The sequence below is a fragment of the Polyodon spathula genome, chromosome 17 (genome assembly GCF_017654505.1).
Source record: "Polyodon spathula isolate WHYD16114869_AA chromosome 17, ASM1765450v1, whole genome shotgun sequence".
Taxonomy (NCBI): Eukaryota; Metazoa; Chordata; class Actinopteri; order Acipenseriformes; family Polyodontidae; genus Polyodon; species Polyodon spathula.
Genome location: NC_054550.1, coordinates 37,088,133 through 37,108,972, shown reverse-complemented (window position 1 = coordinate 37,108,972; position 20,840 = coordinate 37,088,133). Strand labels below are relative to the sequence as shown.

The window sequence follows — 20,840 nt, the reverse complement described above, 5'->3', positions numbered from 1 at the left end:
AATGCCCATTATCTAGAATACAGGATGTAGAATCGATCAACGCTGAGGGAATGTATTCTTGATGCCCCCTCTCCCCAAATCTCATTGCATCCCTTCAAGGGCAATTCCAGCTTAACCCAACAATGAACTGTAATTCAATACAAGTCACTTTTTATAGCTGGAAACCAGTGCTGTTGTTGAGTAGATCTTCATGACAATCACTTCAAAGCAAATTCTTTCAGTGATGGTATTGTCAGCATTTAGATGAAAATGAAGGATCCTGAGAAGGGGGCATCATGAACCCCATGACCTGCACTTCCAGCACAGGGGCCCAAGTCTTCACACTGGATTGTTCTTGTTTTAGTAGAGCACTGAAGGATTTGAATATCACTGAGGATGTTTCAGCTTTTAGTTTTTGTTCTGAGGCTACTCAGATAAACTTGTAATTCAAACCTTGAGACTTCTTGTGAAAGGCACTATAAATAAAACTTGTTATTACTAAAAGCTCATCAAGAACGACAACGCAAGGTAGGCAGACTCGTTTCATCAAAGCAGTTTATTTATTGCAGTGCAAATAATCAGTAACAAAAACAAACCAAACAGAAATACAGGTTTAATGCCTGCACTTCCAAACTCGACAATGCTGTAACCCAGCCAGGACCCAGCGCTTTCATTACAGGCTCCCTTATGAAATGCAGTAACGGTCTTCACGAAACACAGCTGCACTCCAGGTTTCGTATAGCCACAAGGCTTCCTTTGTTAATCGATGGAAACCAACTCCACTTCAAAAATGAGATTGGCATTTGGTGGGATTCTGTTAATGAAAAGGTTAACGAAAAACAACAACATACAAATGCAGGTGAGACTGCCAGCACTGGCACCATGCTGACTGTCACACTCTTACTGCAAGGCAGTTTCACCCATTGCAGGCTTTACTCTGAGCTTGGTCAGCCACAGTGCAGAGATAACAAGTATCATTAAAATCAGAGTAAAAGCAGGACTGGATCAAACTGCTTTGCAACGGGATTCTCCTTGCCATTCCTGGAAATCAGTGAAAAGGATACTTTGCATCGGGCAGCCCCTTCCTCCCATAGGCCCATTCGGACTGGATCTCCAGGCGGGCTTTCTCTCCTTTACTCATGGTCAGCACGGCCTCGTCCCACTGCAGAGGGGCAAACAGAAGCCAGAGAGCGAGTTAAGGAGACTCCAGAGAGGTGCAAGGGTTAGCATCCCGCAGACACACTGGGGCGCATTTCAATGAAACAGCCAACGATGCGATTAATGGAGGCGGCACGGTACATGCTGTCAGCACCACAGCGGAACCGGGAAACAGGCTGCTGATGAAAGAAGACCCTATTTTAAAAAAGTTGTGATGATTACACACAGTTTGAGACACACAAAACCATCTTTGTGAATACCCTTCACAGACGTGTCAACACTTTGTTTTTATTTCTATCAGGTTCCCAATTTCTCAAGAACTTTAACAACCAAAGAACAAACATGTCAGCTACAAGTGAACTGAAGGACTGGGATTACTGAAGGACTTTCATCCTTCCTTCACTTACCCCTCTTATAACTCTTCCAAGTCCAACCTTAAAGGAGAAAGGCCTGGACTGCTTTTTCTTCTTGGCTGCTGCAAAGACAAAAATCAAACCATCCTGTAAGAGTCATGAACACAGACTCACTCCACGCAGGATCAGACTGAGCAGCTCTGTGAATGAGACTCACTCCACGCAGGATCAGACTGAGCAGCTCTGTGAATGAGACTCACTCCACGCAGGATCAGACTGAGCAGCTCTGTGAATGAGACTCACTCCACGCAGGATCAGACTGAGCAGCTCTGTGAATGAGACTCACTCCACGCAGGATCAGACTGAGCAGCTCTGTGAATGAGACTCACTCCACGCAGGATCAGACTGAGCAGCTCTGTGAATGAGACTCACTCCACGCAGGATCAGACTGAGCAGCTCTGTGAATGAGACTCACTCCACGCAGGATCAGACTGAGCAGCTCTGTGAATGAGACTCACTCCACGCAGGATCAGACTGAGCAGCTCTGTGAATGAGACTCACTCCACGCAGGATCAGACTGAGCAGCTCTGTGAATGAGACTCACTCCACGCAGGATCAGACTGAGCAGCTCTGTGAATGAGACTCACTCCACACAGGATCAGACTGAGCAGCTCTGTGAATGAGACTCGTTCCACGCAGGAGACGTATTCAGTAATATTAAAAAGAATCATAACAAAAATGTTGGACAGGCTCTCAAAGCACCCCCTCCCCCCAATCAATACTGACCCATTAACCACTGGGCACCACTGTACACTAGTTAAATCTTCCTGTACCGCTCTACAGCACGTTCCTATGTGCGCTGGAGGGTACCGTGTTAGGGTTACCACACTGTACACTAGGTAAATACTCCTGTGTTGTAGAGCGGTACATTCCCCTGTGTGCGCTGGAGGGTACAGTGTAGGGTTAACACAAGACTCCATGTACACTAGGACAGTTTGAGACATTCTGGTAAGTGTAGTCCTGCTGTGAAAGGTACCAGAGACAGATGAAACATACTAGAATGCATTGCCATGCGAGCTGAAAAGCCTGCACTGTCCTAGTGTACATGGGAGTCGTATGGGAACCATATACTGTGTCTACAGAAACAAACACACCTGCATTCTACCTTGAGAAACGGATCTCCGGTCACTTTTTACCCGTGGCCAATCGGGAGAGATTCTCTGAGGAGGTCATGGCTGGGTCAGCTGCTGACGTTGGATGGGGAGTGATTAAGTGACACCGAGGCGCTGGCACGTCCCTAGTCGTCCTCGGGCACACGCTCATGTTAAACTGGGATTCTGCAGTACAGGGCAGTAGCCCCAGGGAGGGGTCCGGTCACCCTGTGTTCAGGAGCTTACATGTGGTCACATTAGAGTCAAAGACAGTCCCGTCCTCCAGGGTGCCCACGTACCATCAGCCCACAGCCTCGCCCTTCTTTGGGAAGTTCTCCTTGTCTCCCTTCTTCAGCACATATTTGGTGTATTTAGGAGGACCCTTTTTAAAATAAGTAACACAAGAAAAATCACTGTTAATAGGCAAGGATGGTCTCCCATTGCATAGCAGTTTGATCCATTCCTGGTTTTACTAGGAGTTTAAGAAGACACACACAGGCTTGTTACCTCTACATTGTGGCTAGACAAGCTGGTTGCAAAACCTGGAATGGGTGAAGATGCTATGCAACAGAAGTCTTATTTGCATCTCTGATGGGGGCAGTGCAGAGGGACTGCTCATACCCGAGATGCGATACAGCTCAGTTAACGAGGAATCTCACCTCGTTCACGACCTCCTCTGGTTTAGTTTCCTTCTCTTCAATCTTGACAGCTTTGACCTGCTCCATGACCTTCTCAAGCGGGTCTGTGCCTTTAAATCTCTGGATACAGAACGATACACACAGAGGGAAATGAACACACACACAGAGGGCATGGCCCGTGCCTTTAAATCTCTGGATACAGAACGATACACACAGAGGGAAATGAACACACACACAGAGGGCATGGCCCGTGCCTTTAAATCTCTGGATACAGAACGATACACACAGAGGGAAATGAACACACACACAGAGGGCATGGCCCGTGCCTTTAAATCTCTGGATACAGAACGATACACACAGAGGGAAATGAACACACACACAGAGGGCATGGCCCGTGCCTTTAAATCTCTGGATACAGAACGATACACACAGAGGGAAATGAACACACACACAGAGGGCATGGCCCGTGCCTTTAAATCTCTGGATACAGAACGATACACACAGAGGGAAATGAACACACACACAGAGGGCATGGCCCGTGCCTTTAAATCTCTGGATACAGAACGATACACACAGAGGGAAATGAACACACACACAGAGGGCATGGCCCGTGTGGAGCTTTCTGCAAAATCCTCGCTTCTAACAGCTACCAGTGTAGCCCTTTATAGACGCTACTCTCTATATAAAACAACATGTTCAACACTAACAAGTAACTAATTAACACTGCTTGTGTCTAAACAAAGGGACATGCATTCAGGTATGATTGTATTAGAGGAGGGCTTTTCTGTTTTCAGAGTGCTCTTCACTGGAAGGTTACTTGGCAGCAGTCTGCAGTTCTGTGCGATATGCAAACCCATCATCTGTAAAACCTTTTCAGAACCCCTTTACCTTGCTCTCGAAGAGGTTGCTGTAGGCTGCAATCAGCTGCTCCTTCTTGGCGGTCTTGGAAACGTTTTTGATGTTTCCCATAAGCTTATGCTCTGCCAGAAACTGAACAAGGAGACAGGACAGGCAGATCAGAGGAGGGGTATCGTCTAAGCTGTAGTTTACTGAAACTAATAATCAATCACAGTGGTGACTGGAATCGTCACGAATATGAACAGCGCGAAATGCTGTAACTAGAGGCGGCCACAACACAACACAACACAACACAACACAACACAACCCCCACACACACACAGAGAAAAGGTCAGATTTACTCTGGCCTCGCGTACGCTTACGTATAAAATAAGAATTTAAAAAATAATAATAATAAAAAAAAAAGCTTTTATATTAATTCTGAAATAAACTGCGTGGCACCTGGAATCTTCTAGTTTTATACTATAATATATATAGCATGCAAAGTTTAAATTAATAGTTTGTCAAATAAACGACTATTAACTTCGTCACACCGTGTGACCTGCACAACGCACGATGCTGGGTGGAACACGCATTTTGCGGGGACAGCAAAGAAGCGCAGACCGAGACAGTATTATTGCTAAGACCGTGCAAAATGTTTTGTCGGCGCCATGGTCCTGTAAGAATTTTATGCTGTCTTTCTTGGCGAGATCGTCCCCTCTGAGTCGCTCATCGCCCCATTCCCGTGCTAGCTCAGCGGCCACCTCCACACCGCGCACCCTGAACCTGCGCCGGGCGGCTAAACAGCGGGGCTGCAGGCGGGGCGGGCGACCTCGGTGCCGGTTATTGATCAATTAGTTTGATTTTTTTAAGCACAGACTAAAGTTGTTTAATTTTTGCAAGCAGGCAGAAGTGGCTAAAATGCTTTCTGTGTAACTTACAGTAGCTAATGTATTTTAATGACTTGATAACTATTCCTAATTGACTCAGCAAAATAATTCGACCGGATTACACTGTGTAACACAATGTGTGTTCCGGGTAGTGAGGGTTATTTCCTAATTGCTTATGCCTCAGAAGTATAGAAAATGGCTATTATTCCCCACAAACTTTGCTTTTGTGACCAGGACAGTGATATTTCAAAATATCATTGTTTCCAATGGGAAAACGGGCAAATGTGTGTCTTCGTTCACATAAAGTCAGAAAAAACAACATATGAATCCAAATTAACATGTATTTATACAGTAAATACAGTATAATTGTAAATCTCGAAAAACTACTCACTTCTAAATCTTTTGTAGTCATTTTTGTATTACTTTAGTATAAATACATGTTAAAAAAATCAAAACGTGCTTCTGACAGGCCTGTCGCTCCGGGTCATTCTGTAGACCTGCAGTACCGCACAATCCACTTGAGTTTCTTTCATTAAAATAGAAATCCCATTGAGGCTGTTCGACATTTCTCTGTAGTTTTATGTTAGTAGTGTAAACTTCCATATTCAGCTATCATATTGTGTGTATATATAAGTAAAGTATTATATTGTGCCTTCCAATGCCTTGTACTAGTACAGTACACTTCTTGTGTGTTGTGGCTTGCATGTATGTATTTTGCAAGCCAATGGATTTTGAGTACAGCTCCTAATAGAAATTGTTTTTTCCAGGCAGGCAGTACAGCAGGTGATCTCTAACCTGCTGGTCTCCCACATCGAGCTGCGTTCAGAGGAGTGCCCTGATATTCAGGCCTACTCACACCAGCGCAGCGTGGAGAAGTTTGTGGTGCCTTTAGGGGAGGGGCTGAAGGCACATCAGAACAAGTATCTACAGGTAGGGCTCGGTATGATGGGACTGGTTGGGTCTGCTGCTGTATTTTCAAGCTGTGGTGTGTCTGTGTGTTTTCTGTTTTTTGTGATCTAGTTCTAGATCGATTTTCAATGAAGACTAGCAAATAGAAACAGTAAGGGTGAGATATTGTGCATAACTTGGTTTAGTTTTAAATACTGGCAATACAATCCCCAGCTGTGGGTTAATGGGTTCTTGTGCAGGTAACAGTTTCCTGAGAGCTTGTGTTTATTAGTAGCCTTAGTGAGGCTTGCTGTTTTGTCAATGGAGCAAAGCGCCGTGTGCAGTCCCTGTCCTGGTGTTCTGTCAATGGAGCAAAGCGCCGTGTGCAGTCCCTGTCCTGGTGTTTTGTCAATGGAGCAAAGCGCCATGTGCAGTCCCTGTCCTGGTGTTTTGTCAATGGAGCAAAGCGCCGTGTGCAGTCTGTCCTAGTGTCTTGGAACAGTTGTTTGAATGGTTCTGGGTTGTGCTTTTTGCTTGGAGAGTTTGAACACTGTGTTTTAGCAGAAATTCCACTTCTCTGCCTAAAGATTTTGTTTCTGCAGGTATGGACAGATACAGTAGGACTTTAATTAGGTCGCCACGTAGTCTTCTTTGTTCAAGACTGAACAGATTCAATTCTTTTAGCCTGTCTGCATATGACATGCCTTTTAAGCCCGGAATAATTCTGGTCGCTCTTCTTTGCACTCTTTCTAGAGCAGCAAAAAAGATATTGCTGCTCTAGAAAGAGTGCAAAGAAGAGCGACCAGAATTATTCCGGGCTTAAAAGGCATGTCATATGCAGACAGGCTAAAAGAATTCAAGCATTCAAAATTCTAAAAGGTATTGACAGTGTCGACCCAAGGGACTTTTTCAGCCTGAAAAAAGAAACAAGGACCAGGGGTCACAAATGGAGATTAGACAAAGGGGCATTCAGAACAGAAAATAGGAGGCACTTTTTTACACAGAGAATTGTGAGGGTCTGGAATCAACTCCCCAGTAATGTTGTTGAAGCTGACACCCTGGGATCCTTCAAGAAGCTGTTTGATGAGATTCTGGATCAATAAGCTACTAACAACCAAACAAGCAAGATGGGCCGAATGGCCACCTCTCGTTTGTAAACTTTCTTATGTTCTTATGTTCTTATGACTCTAGCATTGTGGACCAGTCAAGATACAGAAAGGGGAGCCTGCCAGGATTTCACGATCCTTGGGAGGGAGGTGTAATAGAGATTAACAGTTTCAGCTTCTTTTCCAACAGGGGAATAAAGACTAAATTGGAATAAATAAAATCCTTTTCATTTTCAAGAGTGTCCCGTTGGCAGCCTTGGGTTTCCCGAGGCCAGTTTCCTCATCGGTGCAGTGCAGGTGAGCCAGGAACAGTGGAAACAAAGCAGAGGCGTCTCCCTGTTCATTATCATTGGAAACCATTGTGGGTTGTGGCTGTTAAACTGTTACATGATCTACAGATGCAGGTCACTGAGGAAAGCTTTACTCCAGTCTAAAAACTTGACCTACATTGTTAAACTGTTACATGATTTGCATATGCAGGTCACTGAGGAAAGCTTTACTCAAGTCTAAAAACTTGACCTACATTGTTTGAAGTTATTTCACTTACTTTAATCTTATGCAACTTTTTTCACAAAACTAGAATTTCCCGGACAGTGTAGCATGAGTTCCTGGTACTAAAAACTATGTAAAAACCTAGAATTTCTACTTTGACTGTACAGAGAAGGACAGATGTGGAAGACTGCAGTAAAGGGACACAAATGAATTATATTTGAATGTAAAGCTGAGCACAATTGTAAAGAGCTACAGCTTTGGGCATTTTGGCGAGTTTCCTCCCCAGTTGCACACTGCCTCTGTTGCCCTTGCCCACCCCAGCCTAGGGTGTGCCCAGCCCAGGCTACAGACAGTCATGCTGTGAACACTGGCATGTAAGATGTTTCAGAATGCACGGTCTGTTTGGAAATGCACAGCGAGCAGCATCCCAGTCAAGCTCCTTGGTGTGTCTTGTGGTCGCTCTTTCAGGGCTTGCTTTACATGAGCGTTTATTTGTTGATAAAGGCTACCTTTACCTAATGAACCTATTTCAGTGTGTAATACTGAACAGTCCTGCATTAGTATAATATATGATTATATCTGTCTTCTACCACTGAGGTGTAGTTGATGGTCTTCATATCAGCTGAAGAGGCTTGGGGACACTGCTCTGATTTCGTTCAGCAGAGGGTTGTTAAAATTCCGCTCTGTCTCTGCTCTGACCCTAGCATGGCAGTCCTCAGTGTTATTAAATGTACAAGAAGGATCCACAGTTTATTGCCACGTTTTACAACACAAAAGCATTGCGAACACCTTTAACACAAGAGCTTAAAATCATGAGACCTGCGCCGCTTTCTGTTTAATTAAAATGCATTAGAAAAAAAGTCACATAGCAGATAAAAAATACTGCAAAATGTTTTAATTGTTCGTCTAACAATTCATTTTTTTTTGGTTTTGAATTTCTAAACCCTAATACGCTAAAAACTTTCGGGTGAATAAAAATATACCTTTTTGCTTTCTTACTTTTAAACCGCAATACACACACGCACACACACACGTCGTACACTTCAACAGCAGTTACAAAAGGTCAGACTATTTAACAACAATTATGCTGGTATCAGTCTGGATAACACTCTTAATACTCTGACCCACAGTACCACACTGCTGCAGACCCACCTTCCCCTCCTTCTGATTCTTTTAGTAGTATCATAAAAGCCGCAGTGCATTCGCTATCACTGAAACTGATGTAAAGCCTGCTAGGAATCTGAGAGAGGGGTGTGTGTGCACGCGCGCAATCTGCCTGTCAACATGGCTTTGAGGAATGCCAGGGGAGGGTGTCAAACAACATGCTTGATTGTCGTACAGCCAGCTGGGTTCAGTGATTCTCCGATTTTGTTTTTTCGAAACATGCAGCACATTAAGACATGGATATAAATTCTCTACTTCGTGTGTGTGGATGGCGTGCCTCTTTATTGAAGCAGGGAAGGTGCTGTCTCTGTCATAGCCTGTGCAGGACCCAGATTTCATTGCGTCGGACCGGGGCGGCGGGGTTGGTGTATCCAGCCACGATGAAGGAATCCTCCAAGTGGATCTGTGGCATGTCCAGCACCTCCACCAGCAGGCTGATCTGGTTCAGAATGGAGTCTTCATTAGTCACGCTGCTGAAGGATCTGCAACCGAGCAGAGGGAGCTGTTAAACTTCTACCGAGGACCAGCGATTTAGATGCAGTCGGTCAATGGGCCATATTTACAAACCACTTCTCACCATGCTAAAATAATAGGACCATTTTGTTTTATAAAGTGAATAATAAACTGCTAAGATTACAGAACTACTGTAACAGAAAATAAACAAAATGCATGTAGGAGCTTATAAGTAAACCTTCCAGCTTATTTGTCGCAGAGCCCCTCCCCCTGCTGTCTGTTCTTGTGAGTCTCAGCGTCCCGGGGCGGGGGGCTCACTCAGAGCCCCTCGGGGAGGGGGGACTCGCTCAGCGCCCCGGGGCGGGCGGACTCACTCAGCGTCTCGGCCGGGGCCTGAGTCACTCGCAGAGTCTCGGGGCGGGGGGGCTCACTCGCAGAGCGTCGCCCAAACCGGGTGAGTCGCAGAGCCCGGGGCGGGGGGGCTCACTCAGAGTCTCGGGGCGGGGGGGCCACCCAGTGAGTCGCGAGGGCGGGGGGGGGAGTGAGTCGCAGAGCCCCGCCCAGCCCTCGATTGAGCCGTGCTTACCTTGTGTAAATGATGCTCGCGGGCCACTCTTGAATGACGATGTCTGTGTCGTTGGGCTGCGGCGGGTGATCCTGGTGCTGTGCTGGCAGGTGGTACGCGACCATCACCTCCCGTGAGAGCAGTGACCGGGACTGCTCCGTGCGGACCACTGTCACGATGGGGACTGTCATCCCCAGATAGGAACCTGGACCAGCAGAGCACCGAAACCTTCAGACTGGGTGTGCGTTCCAAGCATCGGAGAGAGTCATTTAATTTCTTATTTCCATCTCTGTGTTTGCATGTGTTTACAGGAAGATTATCAAAAGTGTTTCATAATGGGTAGCCTTGAATTGAACTTAAAACATCAGCATCAATTTAATTTAGCTAACAAAAATATAAAATATAATAAAGCAATGCACTGGGCCGTGTCCCAGCCCCTTCAACACTTGCCCATTAAGAAACCCTTGGGAAGTTTTACCTGTTGAGTTTTGCTCACAGATGTATCTCATGAGCTTCATGAACCCGAGGCATGTGCTCTGCTCGTACTTCTCTTCGTGTACTCGGATGCAAGCCCACTTGGCTTTCTCATAGTGCCGTTTCTCATACAGTATTTCTCCACACTACAAAAAACACAGGAAACAACATGGCCGTCTTTACTGATTCCAGACACAGAGAAGCTGTGCGGCACTTGACTGCAGCCAGGTCTTAAAGCAGTAGGCTGGCACTCCTCCACATGCAGATGACAAGGCGCCTCTCGACGTGTACCCTGCTGAATACAGAAATGACTACGAGAAGGCAAAATACCCATGTCTGTTAGCAACCGAAACAGAAAATCTGGCAATAAATTCATGGTACTGAATAACACAGAAAAAAAATAATTTTTTTAAAAACTGTACGAGCAATAAAGCTGTCAAGTAAAAAAAATGTGACTCGCCACGCAACACGATCAATGAATGCAAGATTGTAATAGAGAAGCAGTAATGAATGCAAGATTGTAATAGAGAAGCAGTAATGAATGCAAGATTGTAATAGAGAAGCAGTAATGAATGCAAGATTGTAATAGAGAAGCAGTAATGAATGCAAGATTGTAATAGAGAAGCAGTAATGAATGCAAGATTGTAATAGAGAAGCAGTAATGAATGCAAGATTGTAATAGAGAAGCAGTAATGAATGCAAGATTGTAATAGAGAAGCAGTAATGAATGCAAGATTGTAATAAAGAAGCAGTAATGAATGCAAGATTGTAATAGAGAAGCAGTAATGAATGCAAGATTGTAATAGAGAAGCAGTAATGAATGCAAGATTGTAATAGAGAAGCAGTAATGAATGCAAGATTGTAATAGAGAAGCAGTAATGAATGCAAGATTGTAATAGAGAAGCAGTAATGAATGCAAGATTGTAATAGAGAAGCAGTAATGAATGCAAGATTGTAATAAAGAAGCAGTAATGAATGCAATATTGTAATAGAGAAGCAGTAATGAATGCAAGATTGTAATAGAGAAGCAGTCTCTCTCCCCTGCAAATGTTTAGATTGAGGTTAATGTTTCCATACATGCGCTACAGAAAGAGGCTGAAGGCACTGAAGGTGTTTGTTCTTCCAGTAGCTTTTCATCAGGGAGTCTGACAGTGACGTCATTGCTTGGGGGTGCATGCAGTGGATGTAGTTAAGAGAGAGAAACCTTTTCAAATTCTTTGACACCTGGGTAACCATTAGTATAGCTATGGGAGGAGCTTGGAACCAAGCAGCGCATCCCCAAGCAGAAAGATGTGGCCTTTCATCTGGGCTATCGAGTATATGATCGGGGAGGCTTTCAGTGATTCTCAGATGCTGTGCTCATACCAAACCATACAATACCGTCGTTCATGAGCAGGCATGCCAGGGAGCATTACAAACAACAATAAACAGCAAGTCAAAAGAGCTCCAAACTGCTCGCTGGTGAATCGCCAAGTCAGAGTGCGAGAGATTTTATCTTGTTTTTAGAACACTGGCAGAAGAAATCAATTCGCTGCTTCACAGGAAGCCAGTGTGGTGACCTTACAACTGGGGCAATACGACAAATAGACCCCTGCAGAAATGAAGCCTTTCAATTGGGTTAGCCACTGTTTCTATAGTTACAGAGGTTTAGTCCGCTGTGCCAGTGGGTAAGGTCAGAGCAGACACCACTAGAGGTTACTCCCGCAGAAGTGGTTCATTTTGTTATTTCTTTCAGAACGGAACGGGCTGCTGTTGAACAGTTTTTTTATTTCATTAAAACAATTGCACTTTGAATGCTGAATGCCTTGGTGGTAAGCCTGTTAGAAAGTGCTATTTGCACGGTCGCTCAAGGAAACTAAACAGCTTCTCGTCTTTGCTGCTCTATATTTTACATGTACCTGTAGAGAGCTTGGTAATACAATCCCTGCGTCTGCACGGTGCGTGACACGAGATGCACAGGACTGCACGAGTGGAGCTGTAGCCCTTCATGCCACTTTCCTCTTCACATGTGCTTTTTGTTGGCGTAATAAATACAGATTTAGATTCAATAACATTTGGCAACTTCTTGCTTTGGTTTCTCAATTTCTAACACTTCACATTTCTATGGTTATCAGATTTGTTGTGTAACGAAAGCACTGGGGTTTATTTCTTTAATCTTAATGATGGCGGATCTTCGTACGTTTAATTAGTTCAATTAAAACGGTGTGCAGCTGAGGTACGGAGCACTCCCACTCCTACGCCTTGCTCTTCGAACTCTGTATCTCTTTGCTGACCTCTCTGAGCCCCTGCCCTGTGGGTGGGTCCCTCTACAGTGTTACTGGACGATCACAGTGTCTAACCCAGTGCTGCCCTGATGATCACAATTACACATTAAACCAGCCGCACCTGCTTCAATGACTATCGATGATGACAAACTAGATGTTTTGTTTGTGATATTTTACAACCCCCCCCCCCCCCCCCCCCCCAAAATAACTGTAATAAGGGCCATTCTCAGAGCGTTCCTAAAGTCTGTGCTGTTCTGTTTAGTCCAGTCCTTCCCAAGGGGTACCTTTTTTTTCTGGGTAATCAGAGTGAAGGGAACCTTCTCCCGGGCTGTGCTGCTGTTGTTGTTGGTTGTCAGCTGGTGGATCGGCACAGCCATATCTGTAACAGACAAGTGGGGAGGGGGGACGGGGGACGGGGGACGTACAGGTTAAAAATATCTGAAACAGTCAGATCAGGTGGGTGGGACACATGTACGAGTTAAAATGCCTGTGAACTCTGCAGCTTGGAGCCTCCTCACTGCATCACTGTCTTTGCTTGCAGGAGAGCATGGAGCTTAATAATCGTCTGTCAAAATTAGTTTTGAAGTAGGAAACACACACCCACAATTTCAAATGAATTAAACTTCATTGTCATGAGAGTTGACAATGTGCCGCCTTCAGACGGTTTAAATAAACAAGTATACACACATGCACACGGATGAAGGTGATATTTGTATCCTGAGCCATTCGGAAAAAAAAGTGGTAATACCACAGTAGTGATGTCAAAGTGAGAATTCCTCCAATCAGTTTTTATTGTTTTTTTTTATATTTGTTTAAAGGACAGGCAATCCTCCAGGCAGCACTTACATAAAGCATTGCAGGAAGGGGGGGGTCACACATCTGCAAAACAGCGGCAAAGCGATGTCGCATTACTGCAGGGCAAAGCGATCTCGCATTACTGCGGGGCAAAGCGATCTCGCATTACTGCGGGGCAAAGCGATCTCCGGGGCAAAGCATTACTGCGGGGCAAAGCGATCACGCAAAGCGATTTACTGCGGGGCAAAGCGATCACGCATTACTGCGGGGCAAAGCGATCTCGCATTACTGCGGGGCAAAGCGATCTCGCATTACTGCGGGGCAAAGCGATCTCGCATTACTGCGGGGCAAAGCGTTCACGCATTACTGCGGGGCAAAGCGATCACGCATTACTGCAGGGCATGCTGAACAGTCATACCGGGGCGTTGTGCAGCAGGCGGGATCATTTGTATCCACACGTCTCCACCAGTTTCTGGGACTTTTAGATGAAAACATCAGCCTCTCTGAACCACCAACTGTTGTGATGTTCCCTCTTAAGGCTGGCTCTGCTGTATCTTTTCTGAATGCAGTGAGTAGGGCAGTGTGATTGATCACAGCAGCAGTGTGAAACTAAGTATGAAGGACATTCATTGTAATTGTTTTAATGTAATCCCTGACAGGGCAACGTGTGCTAAAGCACGAAGCACCCTCTCACTGAACAGTGAATAAACCTGCGCTGCTAAAGCCAGCAGGAGTAGTGAGTCCAGGGAGCGAGCTTTCGGACAAACACTGCTGGGGGATCAGCCCCAATTAGCAGGGCTAGCGAGTCCAGGGAGCGAGCTTTCACACAAACACTGCTGGGGGATCAGCCCCAATTAGCAGGTCTAGCGAGTCCGGGGAGCGAGCTTTCAGACAAACACTGCTGGGGGATCAGCCTCGGTGATTCCCTAATTCAGGGCTTAAACACTAGAAGGCACACAGTCATGTGACTCTGTGCGTATTACAATTAGCAAGCTGACATGATCTTACGATTTCGTGACCTTCGGATCGTGCAAATGGATAGAACAGAATTCTGTTAATTTTTTTTTCTTTTTTTTTTTAAACATGCCACAGGACTGAAAAAAAAAAAAGCAGGAATAAGTCAAATTGAGGATCAGAACTGCAACACGAATTTAATGAACACTGTGATGTAAAAAATAAAAAAAGGTACGGAACTCCACATCATACACAGAAAATACCACATTTCTTAACAGTACTTTGCATTTATTTTGCTGCAAGAGCAGCTGCCATTGTTTCTCCCTAGAAATACAAAGCTTCTCTTTAGGGAGGGTTTCAGGGCTGGGCAGCAGCTTGAAGTCGTCTCAAGATGCTGTTATTTAAAATTATGAGGCGAGGCATTTATCTTCAGCAGCAGCTTTAGGTTCTTCTGTGATTGAATCTGTTCTTTGTACAAAGAAGATTACGCAGCGTCCTGATTCCAGCATCCAGAATTCTGAAAGGTATTGACAGTGTCAACGCAAGGGACTTTTTCCGACTTGAAAAAAGAAACAAGGACCAGGGGTCACAAATGGAGATTAGATAAAAGGGCATTCAGAACAGAAAATAGGAGCAAAGGCACCTTGATTACATATAAATACAGCAGAACCAATAAATGCCAACGGCTATCTGGAAATCCATAGCCCTTGTGTTGAGATGCATTATTTCCTCCCGCTGTCAATGCAGTCTGTTATTTACACGCGGGTCCCATGCAAAGCACATCACGCAAAGGCTCTTCTGTAGTTCTCTGATATTGTGGCACAACCAGATGGCTGGGTATCCAACAAGAGGTTGGTTTAGTTTTTGCTGTTGGTTTCAAGAGGGTGAGAGAAGTAATCTGCATTAAATAAAAGCCTCAAGATCAAACACTGCATTGTCTTCCCAGCTGTTTATTGCATTGCACGGTACAGACTGCACCCAATACACAGAAACGCTAACGCAAACAGAATGACTGTAACCAGCTAGACCATTTGCAAGCTATTTGAACCTGTGCCTGCATCTTCTCATGCACTGGACAGCAGCACAGCTGCATGCACAGACTGGGTTTATCCAAGACTGACGGACAGGCTATCTTCTCTTTTCAAGTCATTTATTCTTCAAAGTGACGGTCATGTTTATTTGTCTACAATGTCTTTATTCATTATCTGCTCACACTCCCATCATGTAGATCAGCATAGCTGGCACTTGGACTAGGCTGTACATCCACATACTATTTTGTACCACCAGGCTGCATAGTTTGTATGTATTGTACAGAGCAATATTGTACCTTATCATCTGTCCCACTGTGACCTCCCCCTTATACATTTAAATATAACTGAATCCTAATACCTGTGCGACAGCTAATACAACAGATTAAAACCGTCCCTTATCCGAAATTATACACACACACACACACACACACACACACTCACACACACATACAACACACACACACCCTCTCACACACACACACTCTCACACACACACACACAAACACACACACACACACATACTCTCACACACACACACTCTCACACACACACACACACACACACACACACACACACACACACACACACACAAGTGGTCTACTTAATGCACGTATTTGGCTCCTTTACGCATGCATCAGTGGTATGCATAATTCATGTTCTCCCTTCCCTAGCGTTCACATGTAATGCATGTAAACACGGAAGTTGTCTCTATAGTATGCATCGCAATGAACGCTACTGTATCACCCTGGCAGTGAACTGTTGCGTGGCGTGTTGATCAGCCTGTTTTCTGCACCTTCTGCAAGCAACGCGCTGTACTTTGCGCTGCGTTATCTGTGCCTAGATGATCTCTACTCCCCATCCTCGTTCCCTTACCTGTGGGCACATCCACCTGGTGCACCCTGCCGATATCCTGCCAGTAATGGAGCAGCCTGCCCCGCTCTTCCTCTATGGGCTCTGTGTCCTCTTCCAGACTGCCGCTGCCTTGGCTGTGGCAAGCCGAGTCCAAGTCCTGGTCATCGGTGAAGGATTCCAAATCTTCCAGGGTGATCATTCCGGAGCCGGAGTCACCGCCACCGCCGTTTAACCGACAGCCTGCGCTCGTATCCATTGCTTTTATATATATATATATATATATATATATATATATATATATATATTATATATATATATATATATATATATATAATATATATAATGTATGTTTTAAAACGTTTTAAAATTGTAAAGCCTTTTTGAAACGCTGTCGTGTTTGCCCTTGTTGTCTAATGTTAACGACCCGTGTTAGTTTGCTGTTGTGTTTAGATTACTGTACTGTGTACAAATAATACTTTTGTCTAAACTAGTAAAGTGATTCCATAATGCATGCACCTTTATTAAATATATATGTGATCTCTCCGGCTGGGGCGAGACACTTCTGTTTATAAGCCGCTGCGGGCAGTCACGTGGGACTCGACCTTCTGGTATAAAAACATTTAATCTGGGAGGGGCGCTGGGTTCGGGGTTCGGAACCGAGAAATACACGCTTCGTGCTTTTCCGGCGATAGGCTTCGGCAGTGGCTGTCACTTGCGTTCGTGTTAACAGCAGGAGACGTGCGACGTCCTGTCAGCCTGCAGCAGCTACAGAAGAAATGGAAGATTCTGTTCATTTATCATACAAATCTGACTAGAGCGCACGAAATGCTCATATATATATATATATAATATATATATATATATATATATATATATATATATATATATATATATATATATATATATGTATACGTTACGTTTTGCAAAAACATTGTTAACACGATTAACACACAGGGACCTGGACAAGGTAGTGCAGTCTGCTAGTGAGAGGGCTTTGTGTAGATGTTGTTGGTAGTGTACTCGGTTCGTGCGCTTGCAAGGACAATCCGGCAACACTCAAACGGGTGCAATCAAAATAGAGATGGTACAACCCATAAACAGTAAAATACAGCACTTCATTCTGGTTTTAGTATGAAATGCACATAAATAATAATAATAATAATAATAATATGTATTTATTGAAGAGAGCCAGCATGGTTCAGGTATTCGAGTTGGTTTCATTTTAATACCTGTTGTTTATGTTTTTAAAGAACTGAACGACAAAAGTTTTCGCGGGGCGCCCGTCCCCCAGGGGGGTCAGTCCCCCTCCCCTCCCCGGTCCCCTCCCCCCCGGGGGGGGGGCCCCTAGGATATATACTAGGGTTCAAGTAACAGCATGTGCTCAGCAACTGAGAGTCCTGCTGTCACGCATGGCCTCCTGCCCCGCCCGTCCTCGAGGCAGGGCACTGCACGATTTAAACATCTAGGACTCCAGTTCGAATTGCTGCTCCTGCTGCTTATTCAGCACTTCGCTGCACTTCGAGTTTCACTTTTGTTGGCAGCAGTAAAACGTGTCAGTTTAGATCACTGTCAACATCAGACATTTTGTTGTTTTAATGCAGTTTTTTTTCTTTCTTTTATATGTGAGCGTTAGCTTAGGCTAAGCAGCAGGGGACCCGGACTTCTCAGCTGGCTGGATTTATTTCCTCTGTTCATTGTTCTTCTTCACTGTTGGAGCGGTTGAATGACGGCATGCTCTTCTATATTTTCTCTTTTAAAGGCATCATGTGAATCCATGTGAATGTGGTGGTGGTGGTGTTGTCAGTGATTTATTTTTTTTTTAGCTTCCAGTATTTCTCATCCTTCACTATTGAAAATGGATGTGTCGTGGGGCTTGCGTAGAAGAGATCAGCTGGAATCTGAATTGTTATTGTTAACAATTGTTAACCCTACTAAACAAACAGCATTAGAATTAGAGAGTGCTTTAAATACACAGCACTGAGAGAGAGAGAGAGAGAGAGAGAGAGAGAGAGAGAGAGACAGACAGACAGACAGAGAGCACCTACCCAGCTTGTTCATGAACGCTATTAAACAAACAGCATTAGAATTAGAGAGTGCTTTAAATACACAGCACTGAGAGAGAGAGAGAGAGAGAGAGAGAGAGAGAGAGAGACAGACAGACAGACAGAGAGCACCTACCCAGCTTGTTCATGAACGCTATTAAACAAACAGCATTATAATTAGAGAGTGCTTTAAATACACAGCACTGAGAGAGAGAGAGAGACAGACAGACAGACAGACAGAGAGCACCTACCCAGCTTGTTCATGAACGCTATTAAACAAACAGCATTAGAATTAGAGAGTGCTTTAAATAACAGCACTGAGAGAGAGAGAGAGAGAGACAGACAGACAGACAGACAGAGAGCACCTACCCAGCTTGTTCATGAACGCTATTAAACAAACAGCATTAGAATTAGAGAGTGCTTTAAATACACAGCACTGAGAGAGAGAGAGAGAGAGAGAGACAGACAGACAGACAGACAGAGAGCACCTACCCAGCTTGTTCATGAACGCTATTAAACAAACAGCATTAGAATTAGAGAGTGCTTTAAATACACAGCACTGAGAGAGAGAGAGAGAGACAGACAGACAGACAGACAGAGAGCACCTACCCAGCTTGTTCATGAACGCTATTAAACAAACAGCATTAGAATTAGAGAGTGCTTTAAATACACAGCACTGAGAGAGAGAGAGAGAGACAGACAGACAGACAGAGAGCACCTACCCAGCTTGTTCATGAACGCTATTAAACAAACAGCATTAGAATTAGAGAGTGCTTTAAATACACAGCACTGAGAGAGAGAGAGAGAGAGACAGACAGACAGACAGACAGACAGCAGGAGTACAACCCAGCTTGTTCATGAACGCTATTAAACAAACAGCATTAGAATTAGAGAGTGCAATCACAGCGCAGTAGAGACTAGACAGACAGACAGACAGAGAGCAATACCCAGCTTGCAGTATTAAACAAACAGCATTAGAATTAGAGAGTGCAATAAATACAGCGCAGAGAGAGAGAGAGAGAGAGAGAGACAGACAGACAGAGAGACAGACAGACAGGCAGACAGGCAGCTGACAGGAGTACAATCCAGCGCAGTATAGACTAGCAGCTGACAGGAGTACAATCCAGCGCAGTATAGACTAGCAGCTGACAGGAGTACAATCCAGCGCAGTATAGACTAGCAGCTGACAGGAGTGCAATCCAGCGCAGTATAGACTAGCAGCTGGCAGGAGTACAATCCAGCGCAGTATAGACTAGCAGCTGACAGGAGTGCAATCCAGCGCAGTATAGACTAGCAGCTGACAGGAGTACAATCCAGCGCAGTATAGACTAGCAGCTGACAGGAGTGCAATCCAGCGCAGTATAGACTAGCAGCTGACAGGAGTGCAATCCAGCGCAGTATAGACTAGCAGCTGACAGGAGTGCAATCCAGCGCAGTATAGACTAGCAGCTGACAGGAGTACAATCCAGCGCAGTATAGACTAGCAGCTGACAGGAGTACAATCCAGCGCAGTATAGACTAGCAGCTGGCAGGAGTACAATCCAGCGCAGTATAGACTAGCAGCTGACAGGAGTGCAATCCAGCGCAGTATAGACTAGCAGCTGACAGGAGTACAATCCAGCGCAGTATAGACTAGCAGCTGACAGGAGTGCAATCCAGCGCAGTATAGACTAGCAGCTGACAGGAGTACAATCCAGCGCAGTATAGACTAGCAGCTGGCAGGAGTACAATCCAGCGCAGTATAGAATAGCAGCTGGCAGGAGTGCAATCCAGCGCAGTATAGACTAGCAGCTGGCAGGAGTGCAATCCAGCGCAGTATAGACTAGCAGCTGACAGGAGTGCAATCCAGCGCAGTATAGACTAGCAGCTGACAGGAGTACAATCCAGCGCAGTATAGACTAGCAGCTGGCAGGAGTACAATCCAGCGCAGTATAGACTAGCAGCTGACAGGAGTACAATCCAGCGCAGTATAGACTAGCAGCTGGCAGGAGTGCAATCCAGCGCAGTATAGAATTGCAGAGGAGTACAATCCAGCGCAGTATAGACTAGCAGCTGGCAGGAGTGCAATCCAGCGCAGTATAGAATTGCAGAGGAGTACAATCAAGTGCAGTAGTTCACGTGGTGTCTGTGATCGCTCATTTGCCTTTTAAAAAGAAGTCCACTTTTTTTGTTGTGTTGTTGCTTAGTGAATTCTGAGTCTGCACACATCTGTATGAAGAGTGGTATATGTTTAACAATTGAACAGATGCAGAGTCTGTTGAAAAGCTGTTGTGCCCTGCAGGCGATGATTACCCCCGGTACAGGGATCGAGTGGAGGCAGTGAATGCACGGCACGCTTGTGTTTCTACCCATGTTCTATTCTGAGAGTAGCAGATTCTGTTCCGAGCACTGAAACCTGCTACAGTTAGTGCTGCAAGTTACTACACACTTTTATATAGTAATATCTTTGTATATATTAATATGCACTTTTATATAGTAATATCTTTGTATATATTAATATGCACTTTTATATAGTAATATCTTTGTATATATTAATATGCACTTTTATATAGTAATATCTTTGTATATATTAATATGCACTTTTATATAGTAATATCTTTGTATATATTAATATGCACTTTTATAATAGTGTATATCTTTGTATATATTAATATGCACTTTTATATAGTAATATTTTTGTGTATATTAATATGCACTTTTATATAGTAATATTTTTGTGTATATTAATATGCACTTTTATATAGTAATATCTTT

The 20,840-nt window shown here is 44.5% G+C and overlaps 1 protein-coding gene and 1 pseudogene across 1 annotated transcript; both read right to left on the bottom strand.

Moving 5' to 3' along the window:
* Positions 1-723: 723 nt before the first annotated feature.
* LOC121329706 lies at positions 724-4,341 on the bottom strand (annotated as a pseudogene).
* Positions 4,342-8,220: 3,879 nt separating this feature from the next.
* Positions 8,221-16,656, bottom strand: soul3 (heme-binding protein soul3). Its single transcript, XM_041276689.1, has 5 exons — positions 16,066-16,656; positions 12,697-12,791; positions 10,153-10,294; positions 9,696-9,879; positions 8,221-9,138 (listed from the first exon to the last, which is right to left on the bottom strand). The coding sequence occupies exons 1-5, from the start codon at positions 16,298-16,300 to the stop codon at positions 8,967-8,969; spliced, it is 828 nt and encodes a 275-aa protein (XP_041132623.1). The 5' UTR covers positions 16,301-16,656; the 3' UTR covers positions 8,221-8,966.
* Between the last annotated feature and the right edge of the window lie 4,184 nt (positions 16,657-20,840).